A 13,053-nucleotide genomic window follows, 5' to 3' on the forward strand; every position below is an offset into this window, starting at 1 on the left:
TATGTGCCTAATAGGTACTAGACATTGCATTAAGTTATTTCATATTTATTATTTCATTTATTATAAATATTTTTCTTCAGGGAGGGGAAAAATCAATTACAGCCTTTTTCGTTAGGAGGATAAACAGTACTACATAATTATGGGGAAGCAAGAACATTAGCAGGTGAGGCGGAAGAACCCAGGCTATGCACAGAATTCTCAAAGTTGTGTCTTATCTCAAACTTAGAAGACTGATTTGAGTTACAAAAGATCTCTCAGATTAAAAAGCTGCTTTCCTCTATGGGAAGGGCACCATAGTACAGTGACCTGGTAACTGTGCATGCAGCTCTAGTTCACAAATCATTGACTCCTTTTATCTGTTTCCCCTCTCAATTTGGGTCCAGGCCACCACCTTCAGCTAAAGAATTGTATACTCCTTGACAGCAAGACCCAAGTCCTATTCATCCATTCCCCCACGCTTAGCAAAATGCTTGATATACAACAGCTGTTCATCAAATATTCACCCACTGAACAAGCCCATGATAAAAAAAAAAAAGCAAAGGCAGTCCCAAAGCCCTAGGTACTCTTCCAAGCCAATCAAATGTGAAATTCCATTATTTGGGTGAAGAACCTGCCTCAGCTTTATTGACTGAAATCTCCCATGGATTTCTGATATGATAGGATTACAGAAAATTTGCCAATGCATTTTTTTAATCTAAATGCAAGTTGGATGTTACAAACGACTAACTCATAGTTGATAGCCACATGCAGCACTTAAAATTAAGTGACATGGTAGCACTGTGCAGTCTAGACAATCAGGATTATTCTAATCTATGTCACATTTACTACAAGCAGATTGGCCAGAGGATTTCACCTTCATTAATTCAAGGAGAGGAGCCATTAGCTCCTTTCAGAATTCTCAAAATAGTTCATCTGTCTTAGTGGGCAAACTAAGGATTTAACTCTATACTGCCTCTTTTCCTTTCAGATGGGAGTTAATAGATCAAAGCATTTTTGCCCATCAACCTTGGAGCAAAATCCAGACATTCTGAGAGACACCAGATTATTGAGCAAATGTCTACACTGTATTATACCAGAAAACCACAAGCTCCAAAAAGTGGCCAGCCACTCTATTCAATCTCAAATTTATCATGTCACTCTCTCTTATCTTGAAATGGTGGCAATAGCTGAAGGAGGCCTCTTAGAATCAGAACAAAGAGCAGAAGCTGTAAGATGCTGTACCTGCTCCTGTCAGTCAGAATGTTCAACACAGACAGGGGCTCTGAGGTATAGTGAATTCCGTGAGCTCTACCTATTCATGATTTTCTCAAATTAACCTGGAAGAGAGACAGACTTCTAAGGGAACTTGATCCTCAAGAAGCGGTTCAATCCCTGGAGGAGTTCTAGTCTTGACATATCCAAAGGGCTTTCTAATAACAAAGTTACCTCCTTCATGTGGCTGACAGAAGAAAGAGAATTATTCAAATTATCTCTAGCTAAGCTATTGCATCCAAGCAAAACTAGGCAGTTACAGGCAACATTCATAGCCTAAACTACACAGTAACTGAGATCAGCCTGGAGGTTGAATACCCTGTCACTCTCCCTAATTTGCGAAGTCCATTTCTTTCTGACACCAAATTCAGTCAAGCACTTGCCTCTTTGAAAGAATTCAACCTAACTCAGTTGGCATCCCTGTTTCCTTAGGGAAAGGCAGTTAATCGAATGGAGCATGGTTCAATGGAAAAAAATGTGGAATTTGATTTATAAACAAGTCACCTATTTTCTCTGATTCCTGTTTGTCTAATTAGTAAAATAGAGATAAATAAGACACAATATTCTTTTACTAGAATTTTTTTAGTTCAGATGATCCTGGAAAAAAGTGAGCCTATGTTCTGGGTTTAATGAAATTTTACAAATAGAAAAAAATCAAAATTTTCCTAATTTCCTGTTGAGACACCAAAATACTAATAGTTTTAGGTCAACAGAGCCCAGTAGTTTCCAAATTCAAACGGAAACTAGTGTGTACAGTAGGGCAAAGGTACCAGCTTCTGGTACAGACTGCATAACCAGCCTGAAAAACACACTCATCTCCAGTCAATGGATGTCTCTGAGCCAAGCCATGGAACTGTGTTTAACACTTCCCCAAGAGGCAATTCAGGCAATGTCCCTTCACAGGTCCTGCCCCAGGATGTAGCACTGGACTTGAGAGAAGCGGCAAGCTCATTAAGTGAAGCAGCAGACACAGCATCTAGGTGGGTATGTCCCAAGGAGAGGTACGATCATGCCATTTAAAAAGGAAGGAACGCTGACACTGCCAAAGAAAGGTCCAGCCCTGACAATACAAAAATCTCAACCAGCTTTTCCTCTCAAATCAATCATTCACAAATGTGGGACCTCATCATACTGATCTGAGAAGTAAAAAGAGAAACCAAACCCAGAGGCGGCAGGCATAGGGAAAGAGGTGGTGATCACTTTGCCCATCTGCCATCCTTGTAGACAAGGGGTCAGTTTACAAAATGCAGCTTTTCACCTCAATGTCACTCTGCTGCATTTGGACTCACACTGTGGGGTTAGGTAGGGCAGGTGTTTTAACCCCACTTACACATCTGCAGTTTCTGAGAGCTGAAACAACTTACTCATAGTCCCAAAATCTTCCGAATGATCTAAGAACTAAATTCTCCATCTTACCCTTTAGTCACTATGGCAGGAAGGAGATCTTCCAATTACTTCCCCAAACGGTCTCCAGCACTTAGCACAATGCCTGACACATACACTCAGTACATTGTAGTTGGATGAATGAATGAGTCAAATAGATGAGTAAAGAGTACAATGCCTACTTCCTCCATCCCTTCATTATCTCCGTTCTACATAACAGAGAGGGAACAATATTTTAAAGGAATCACTCTGCTCATCCCATCATTTCTCAGGAAAGTGAACATGGAAAGCAATACATTCCAAAACACCATGTATTTTTTTTAGTACCAAAGTTGCTATCTTTGGCAAATGTGATATTTATGAAGACAATGCAATCAATAAGAAAATTCAAAGAAATTTCAGATTGGCCGCATTTCTGGCAAAAGAAAGATCAAACTACTCCAGACACAGCAATAATTTGAATGATAAGGCTCCAGTAGGAGCACATTATATATGCAGCTCTCAGGGACCCCTGGATATCAAACTATGGAATAAAATATTTTCAAAACACTGATGTTTCACTGTCAGAACAGAAGAAAAATAAATTAAAAAGCCCAGTACATTTTCCAGTTTGATATAAATTAATTCAAACAATATATTTAAAATAGAGTCAATTATAAGTTTCTCTCATAAAATTTCAAAAGGCAGCAATCAATCCTTAGATTGTACAAGTGCAAAAGGAATGGCATTTTCTTGTAATCATCTTGGCATCTGCCAGAGTTCTGAGTTGATCAGAAACTTGGGCACATGCAGTTGGAGCAGTCCTCTGGTCACACTGCTCCTTTCCCCTTCATGTCCAGCTTGTTACTGGCCTCTGACTGTTTGCTCAGCTGCTCCTCAGTGAAAGTGGTGTACGAGTACACCAGGCTCCCAGCAATACTGCAAAATAGAAAACCACCATGAGGCAAGGAGGAAGGGGAAAAAAGATGAAGGAAAGAATATTTATAACAGCAAAATAAAAAAAAAAGATAAAAAATAAGTGTTCCACAGTGGGAAATTATATAAATTCATATAATCAAACACTATGCCATTAAAATTACCTAAAATAAAAACAGGCAATGACATCTTAAGTGAGAAAGAATTCTATAAAACACTGATCCTATTTTATTTCAATGAGCATGAATATATGCACAATCTGCATCAGAGCAGAAAGTCTGGAAGTAACACATCAAGAATAGTGGTGACGGGGGATCCAACATGGCGGCGGGCGGAGAGGCAGCACTTTCAATACACTCCCAGTGAGGGGGTCATAAAGATGCATAGATAACGCTTGGATTCTACCAACGGAGAATCTCCTAGCAAAATTCCACTGAAGAGAGACTGGCCGGGAGCTACTAGGATTTTTTGAAGTGTCAGTGTGACCCAGACGAGCAAAACCCTGCCACGAGACGCGGAGGTCCAGATCCACCAGCTGCAGTCCGCGCGCTGCGGGCGCGGCTGCCGGTCCGTCCACCCGCCCGCAGCCAAAGTGACTGGGTCCCGCTAGCCTCCGAGGGGCAGCTTGGCAGGAAGAAGTCTCTAGCCAAGACTTCATGAAGTAGCGAGCCAGGAGCTGAGGCCAACTGGGACCGACCAGTCCCACCCCTCCCTTCAGACACCCCGGCAAGGAGCCTGGGGCCCGCCATAGCAGAGACGTGACGTCATTGAAATTCGGCCGATGGAATTCCTTCCCAGCAGAATCCACTTAAGCAGGTGTGTGACTCCCTCCCCATTCTGATACAAGCAGCCAGGAAACTTCATTGACCTCTTAGGGGTTGTGTCCGTAGGGAAGCAGAGGGGATCCCCGACACCCAGCCCCCCATATCACCAGCGGTGACTCCCAAGGTCTTAGCTGCCAGTTTACCACAGCACTGGGGCTTAAAAGGGACACGTGGTGGGATTGCAAGCGTAACTAGATCTCTGGGGAATCACTTCTGGGGAACAGGACCTGGCTGGCTGGCTGACAGGAGGAAGGGGGTAAGGGCCGGAGAAGTGAAACGGCTCTAGACTGACAAGTCTGAGAGACTCCTAGGAGATGCCTTACAGGGATTGCTATCGGCAGGTAGAGAGCAGAAGCTGCGCTCAGAGGGCACAGCTCTGCCTACTGGAAGAGAAGAAAGTGGATCTCTAAGACTGCAATTTTTTTTTTCGTTGTTGTTGCTGCTGTTATTTTTTTTCTTCTTCTTCTCTCTCTGTTCCTTTCTCCCCTTTTCCTTCTCTCTTTCTTTCCCATTTCAAGTTTTATTGTTCTTTTCATTCTCCTCTAATCTATCTATCTCTCTATCCTTCTTTCTTTTTAAGAGCACCTTCATTCCACTACCCCCCAACTTTCATCCCAAGCATTACATCTTTCATTTCGTGTAATTGTCTAAATGAAAATAGGTGAATGTCTCGAGGCTCTCTATAAGACTCCTAAATACCTAGCTACTACCAACACCCTGATCCAATTGCTGGGTAGTATCCAACTTCAGTGGAGCAATCTTCTAAAGTAGCCAAGACATACTAACCATTATACCACCATAGCACCTAACCTAAACATATAGTCCTAAGAACAAATAACAAATCACTATATGCATACAGAACCTAGAAGCCTTTTATGAATTGAATGAATCAGCTTTAAAGTACAACAAAGCCCAACATTTCTAGGCATAATCTCCCACCACAAAGGAGAGACAACAGAGATATACAAAGCCAAAACAAATGTATAGGAGAAAGCAGTTACAAAGCAGTCAAACAGAGCTGGAAAGCAACGTGAACAACATGAGAAAACAAGGAAAAAAAGGGTTACAAACAATGCAGGACATCTTAAATATACAGGAGTACCTAGAAGAATCAGAAACATGGACAGGGAAAGAAATCAAGGCATACCTAACTCAGATGGAACGGAATATTAGAGAAGACATGAGACAGCAAGTCCAAGCACTGAAAGTATATTTTGAAAAGGAACTAAACACACAAATTCAATCTGCAAAGAACGAGCTTTACCAGGAGATAGATATTTAAAAAACAAACAAACAGTAGTCCTAGAAATGCAAGAAACCATAAACCAGATTAAAAGTGCTAACGAGAATATTACAAATAGACTAGATCAAGTAGAAGTCAGAACATCAGATAATGAAGACAAAGTTTATCAACTTGAAAAGAATATAGTTAACACAGAAAAGATGCTTAAATCTCATGAGCAATCTATCCAAGAGATATGGGATCTCATCAAAAAACCAAATTTGAGAGTCATTGGGATAGAAGAAGGCACAGAGGTTCAGACCAAAGGAATGGATAACTTATTAAATGAAATAATCCTAGAAAACTTCCCAGAGATGAAAGATGGAATGGATTGCCAAATCCTGGAAGCCTACAGGACCCCAAACATCCAAAACCATAATAGACCAACTCCAAGACACATAATTATGAAGATAGCTAACATACAGGACAAGGAGAGAATATTAAAAGCTACGAGAGAAAGGAGGCAGATTACATTCAGGGGCAAACCAATTAGGTTAACTACTGATTTTTCATCACAGACTTTGAAAGCGAGAAGATCCTGGAACAACGTATTTCTAACTCTGAAAAATAATGGATTCCAACCAAGAATACTGTATCCAGCAAAACAAAACTAAGCTTCAGATTTGACAATGAAATTAAAATATTTCACGATAAACGAAAGCTAAAAGAATTCGCAGCCAGAAAACCAGCACTGCAAAGCATTTTGAGCAAAATACTACAAGAAGAGGAATTGAAAATTAGCGCCCAAAACTAACAGTGGGAGGTATATCAGTAAAGGGGGAGAAAAATAACCAAAGAGGGAAAACTAGCCAAACTAAAATAAATAAATAAATAAACATGATTGGAAGTACAAACCATATTTCAATTGTAACCTTAAATGTTAATGGCTTAAATTCACCAATCAAGAGACATAGGCTAGTAACCTGAATTAAAAAAAACAAATCCAACAATATGCTGCCTTCAGGAGACTCATATGATAGGAAAAGACATACACAGGCTGAAGGTGAAAGGTTGGGAAAAATCATACCACTCACATGGCCCTTGGAAGCAAGCAGGAGTGGCCATACTCATATCGAATAAAATCAACTTCAAACCTAAGGTAATCAAAAGGGATAAAGAAGGACACTATATACTGTTAAAAGGAACCATCCACCATCAAGACATAACAATTATCAATTTGTATGCACCAAACAATGGTGCTGCAATGTTCATAAAACAAACTCTCCTCAAGTTCAAGAGTCAAATAGACCACAACACAATAATTATGGGGAACTTCAACACACCGCTCTCGCCATTGGACAGATTCTCTAGACAAAAGCTGAACAAAGAAACTATAAAACTCAATAACACAATCAATAACCTAGACTTAACCGACATATATAGAATAGATCAACCATCATCAAGTGGATACACATTCTTCTCAGCAGCACATGGATCCTAATCAAAGATAGACCATATATTATGCCATAGGGCGACTCTCAGTAAATATAAAGGCGTGGAGATAATACCATGCACCATATCTGACCAAAATGGAATGAAACTAGAAATCAATGATAAAAGAAGAAAGGAAAAATCCTGCATCACCTGGAAAATGAACAATATGTTACTGAATGATCAATGGGTTACAGAAGATATAAAGGAGGAAATCAAAAAATTCTTAGAGATAAACGACAATACAGACACAACATACCGGAATCTATGGGAAACAATGAAAGCAGATTTAAGAGGGAAATTCATTTCCTGGAGTTCATTCCTCAATAAAAAAAAAAAAAACAACAAATAAATGAACTCACACTACATCTTAAAACCCTAGAAAAGGAAGAGCAAAACAATAGCAGATGTAGTAGAAGACAAGAAATAATTAAAATCAGAGCGGAAATCAACGAAATTGAAACAACAACAACAAAAAAAAACATTGAAAAAATTGATAAAACTAAAAGTTGGTTCTTTGAAAAAATAAATAAGATCAACAGACCCTTAGCCATGCTAATGAAGAGAAGAAGAGAGAGAACTCAAATTACTAACATACGGGATGAAAAAGGCAATATCACAACAGACACTACAGAAATACAGAAGATAATTAGAAAGTATTTTGAAACCCTATATTCCAATAAAATAGAAGATAGTGAAGATATCCATAAATTTCTTAAGTCATATGATCTGCCCAGATTGAGTCAGGAAGACACACACAATTTAAACAGACCAATAACAAAGGAAGAAATAGAAGAGCCCATCAAAAGACTACCAACCAAGAAAAGCCCTGGACTGGATGGGTATACAGCAGAGTTTTACAAAACCTTCAAAGAAGAATTAATACCAATACTTTTCAAGCTATTTCAAGAAATAGAAAAAGAAGGAGCTCTTCCAAATTCATTCTATGAGGCCAACATCACCCTGATCCCAAAACCAGACAAAGACATTTCAAAGAAAAAAAACTACAGACCAATATCTCTAATGAACTTAGATGCAAAAATTCTCAATAAAATCCTGGCGAATCGAATACAAAAGCATATCAAAAAAATTGTGCACCATGATCAAATAGGATTCATCCCTGGGATGCAAGGCTGGTTCAATATACGAAAATCAATAAATGTTATTCACCACATCAATAGACTTAAAGATAAGAACCATATGATCATCTCAATCGATGCAGAAAAAGCATTCAACAAAGTACAGCATCCCTTTATGTTCAAAACACTAGAAAAACTAGGGATAACAGGAACTTACCTCAACATTGTAAAAGCTATATATGCTAAGCCTCAGGCTAGCATCATTCTAAATGGAGAAAAACTGAAGGCATTCCCTCTAAAATCTGGAACAAGACAGGGATGCCCTCTCTCACCACTTCTATTCAATTTAGTTCTTGAAATACTAGCCAGAGCAATTAGACAGACAAAAGAAATTAAAGGCATAAAAATAGGAATAGAAGAACTTAAATTATCGCTATTTGTGGATGACATTATAATATATTTAACAGACCCAAAAGGTCTACAAAGAAACTGCTAGAGTTAATAAATGAATCCAACAAAGTGGCAGGATATTAAATCAACACGCATAAATCAAAGGCATTCCTGAATATCAGCAACAAATCCTCTGAAATGGAAATGAGGACAACCACTCCATTCACAATATCCTCAAAAAAAATAAAATACTTGGGAATCAACCTAACAAAAGAGGTGAAAGATTTATACAATGAAAACTACAGAACCCTAAAGAGAGAGATAGAAGAAGATCTTAGAAGATGGAAAAATGTACCCTGTTCATGGATAGGCAGAACTAACATCATCAAAATGGCGATATTACTCAAAAGTTCTCTACAGGTTTAATGCGATGCCAATCAAAATCCCAAAGGCATTTCTTGTAGAAATAGATAAAGCAATCATGAAATTCATATGGAATAACAAAAAAACCCAGAATAGCAAAAGCAATTCTAAGCAGGAAGTGTGAATCTGGAGGTATAGTGATACCAGAGTTCAAACTGTACTACAAAGCAATAGTAACAGAAACAGCATGGTACTGGTACCAAAACAGGCAGGTGGATCAATGGTACAGAATAGAGGACACAGAAACCAATCCACAAAATTACAACTTTCTTATATTTGATAAAGGGACTAAAAACATGCAATGGAGGAAGGATAGCATCTTCAACAAATGGTGCTGGGAAAACTGGAAATCCATATGCAACAAAATGAAACTGAATCCCTTTCTCTTGCCATGCACAAAATTAACTCAAAATGGATCAAAGAGCTTGACATCAAATCAGAGACCCTGCACCTGATAGAAGAAAAAGTTGGCTCCGATCTACATATTGTGGGGTCGGGCTCCAAATTCCTTAATAGGACGCCAATAGCCCAAGAGTTAATAACAAGAATAAACAAATGGGACTTACTTAAACTAAAAAGTTTTTTCTCAGCAAGAGAAACAATAAGAGAAGTAAATAGGGAGCCTACATCCTGGGAACAAATCTTTACTCCTCACACTTCAGACAGAGCCCTAATTTCCAGAATATACAAAGAACTCAAAAAATTAAACAACAAGATAACAAAGAACCCAATCAACAAATGGGCCAAGGACCTGAACAGACACTTCTCAGAGGAGGATATACAATCAATCAATAAGTACATGAAAAAATGCTCATCATCTCTAGCAGTCAGAGAAATGCAAATCAAAACCACCCTAAGATACCATCTCACACCAGTAAGATTGGCAGCCATTATGAAGTCAAACAACAACAAGTGCTGGCGAGGATGTGGGGAAAAGGGTACACTTGTACATTGCTGGTGGGACTGCAAATTTGTGTGGCCAATATGGAAAGCAGTATGAAGATTCCTGGGAAAGCTGGGAATGGAACCACCATTTGCCCCAGCTATCGCCCTCCTCAGACTATTCCCTGAGGACCTTAAAAGAGCATACTATAGGGATACTGCCACATCAATGATCATAGCAGCACAATTCACAATAGCTAGACTGTGGAACCAACCTAGATTCCCTTCAATAGATGAATGGATAAAAAAAATGTGGCATCTATACACAATGGAGTATTATGCAGCACTAAAAATGACAAAATCATGGAATTTGCAGGGAAATGGATGGCATTAGAGCAGATTATGCTAAGTGAAGCTAGCCAATCCTTAAAAAACAAATGCCAAATGTCTTCTTTGATTTAAGGAGAGCAGCTAAGAACTGAGCAGGGGGGAAGAGCATGAGGAAAAGATTAACATTAAACCGAGATGAGTGGTGGGAGGGAAAGGGAAAGAGAAGGGAAATTGCATGGAAACGGAAGGAAACCCTCATCGGTATACGAAATCACATATAAGAGATTGTGAGGGGAAAGGGGGGGGAAGGGAGAGAACTGAACAACAACAGATGAGGTAGAGAGGGAAGATGGGAGGGGAGGGGAGGGGGGATAGTAGGGGATAGGAAAGGCAGCAGAATACAACAGTCACTAATATGGCATTATGTAAATATTGTGAATGTGTAACTGATGTGATTCTGCAATTTGTATTTGGGGTAAAAATGAAAGTTCATAACTCACTTGAATCAAATGTATGAAAGATGAAAAAAATGAAAAAAAAAGAATAGTGGTTACATCTGGGTGGTGAAATTAGAGTGATTTTTCTTTTTTTCCTGCTAAAACAATTTCACAGTAGCAAACTTATCACCTTAGCCCTCAGCCTGTGACAGTTCCTGGTACACTAGTCTGTCCATCAGAAGGGTTTATGCTTTGATTCATCTAACCTAGGGCCTTGCATATGCTAGGCAAACACTCTATCACTGAGCTATACCCCCCACTCCAGGTTCACTCTTTGAGGACAGTGATTATTCTATAATTTTTCTGTGAGGACCTCAAATCCACTCAGGATCTATAACCTCCTATACCAATCTCTAAGTTAAAAGCTAGCAGAAAGAGCCCAAAGATCAGCATTTCCAGCCTGCCCTGTCCTGCTCTGCAATGAGGGCTGTTACCCAGGGTTCTCTTGGATCTCCAGCCAGCTGGGTGTCTGGGCTGGGATCTGCTTTCAGATTTTTCTGCCATGGGTTTGGCCCTCATCTTCTGCCTGACCACAAGGCTCATAAACATGCTACTGATTTGAAAATCATTCTCTTTTCCTCTGAGCTTTGACATCCCAGTCCCAGGTCAGCTACTCACAGTAAGAGAGCCTGTCTCCTGCTCCCACAGGAAGGAAATGAGGCACTGGCATTTTACTGCACATGATTACATAAAACTATCCATTCTCTGAAAAACGTCAACCAGTCATACACAAAGTTTTCTCCAAGCCATCCTTCCCAATCAGTTTCTCACTGTTTCTCATCTGAGCCTAACAGCACACAATAATAAATCAAATTGTTACTAATTATTAAAGTCTATTATGTGTCACGCATTTTACATTCATTCCCTGCTGTTTCAATATTCCTCCAAGGTATAATATCCCTGCAAAGTACCTATTATATAGATGAGGAAACTGAATCCTAGAGTCATAAGAAGCTTGCTCAGCATCGCAAACCATCTAATGATGGACCAGAATAAAGCCCAGGTCAATCCTTCTCCACTGCAGTCGCTGCCTACTTGATGGCTCCTATCCATTAATATTGCACTTACTTGTTCTTAATTGTCCTCATCATCCTGTAAACTTCTCACGGGCCTTATTCCTTAAGCTCTACAGAATTTCTTACACAGGGCCTGGCACTTTGAAGTGACACAGTAAGTAATTGCTGAACTGAATGTTCTTTATCAGTCAAAAACTGGCCTGGTGGGCCCAATCCTGAGAGTGCCAGTGTTCACAGCGCTTCCTCTTTTCCTTCATATGGTAACTTTTTTTTCCCATTTTATTGTTTCCAAATTTGATCTAACTCTTCAGGAAACTATTTGTTTTTCTAGTGTATCAAGTTGACGATTTGCCTGGCAGCTGGGCTGGGACTCAAGGAGATGGCTTACTGAAGTTTTTACCACTAAAGGTAAATATTCTTGGAGGGCCATACTGGTATCCACATGACAGTCAATTCTCCTTTGCCTCCAAACAAAGAACAAGGGCTGCTCCTTTATTCCTTCATTCCTTCCCACAATAACCTAAAAATAATACTCTGTTATTTTTTCCTTTCAAGACAATCTTTGATGTTCATATTGAGCCCAATTCACCTGACTAAAAACACTGGGAAATACAGAGCAGAAGAAGACAAAAGAATGTCCTGAAATTTATTCCAGCCCAGTCCTATTCATGCTCCCACACCCTATTCTAGTAGCATAGTCAGTATAATGAGAAAAAAAAACGTGGACTCTAGGGTTAGGTCTTAGTTCAAATCCTACTAGCTCTGGGACCCTGGAAAAATTAATCTGAGATTCCATTCCTGTATTAATCTAGTAAGAATGCTATTATCTATCTAGGCTAGTCTGAGGATTAAATAGGATTAAACCCATAAAGAATCTAAACCTACTTCTGACACAGTAAGCAATCAGGAAATAGCATCTTCTTTTTCTCCCACCTTCCCTGCCAGCCCTAACACAGACCAGAGAGGAAATGTATTGTTAACAAAAGATAGTTCATCCCAGCGGCTCCCAGTGGCTCGGGAGGCAGAGGTAGGAATATCATGAGTTCCCTAGCCCCAGAAACTTAGCCAGGCACTTAGCAATTAAGTGAAATCCTGTCTTTAAATAAAATTTTTAAAAGTGCTGGGGATGTGGCTCAGAGGTTAAGCTTCCCTGGGTTCAATTCTCACTACCAAAAAGCAAAAAAAAAACAAAAAAAAAACAAAAACAAAAAGATAGTCCATTCAAGCTCTTATTAAACAAATAAATGGCCGGGGCATGTCGCTCAGTGGTAGAGTGTGTCTGGCAAATGCAAGGCCCTGATCTCCAGCATGGTGGGAGGTGTGTGTGTATAGTACATGGAAGCACAACTA

The 13,053-nt window shown here is 39.5% G+C and overlaps 1 protein-coding gene across 1 annotated transcript in view; it reads right to left on the reverse strand.

Annotated features, from left to right (window-relative positions):
• Positions 1-3,231: 3,231 nt before the first annotated feature.
• LOC143410245 (nucleotide sugar transporter SLC35D1-like) overlaps positions 3,232-13,053 on the reverse strand; it is a 42,961-nt gene continuing 33,139 nt past the window's right edge. Inside the window, exon 7 of the mRNA XM_076871013.1 lies at positions 3,232-3,552. Coding sequence (XP_076727128.1) covers positions 3,444-3,552 — 109 coding nt within the window. The 3' untranslated portion in view covers positions 3,232-3,443. The remainder of the gene's footprint in view (positions 3,553-13,053) is intronic.

This window comes from Callospermophilus lateralis, chromosome 11 (assembly GCF_048772815.1).
Source record: "Callospermophilus lateralis isolate mCalLat2 chromosome 11, mCalLat2.hap1, whole genome shotgun sequence".
Taxonomy (NCBI): Eukaryota; Metazoa; Chordata; class Mammalia; order Rodentia; family Sciuridae; genus Callospermophilus; species Callospermophilus lateralis.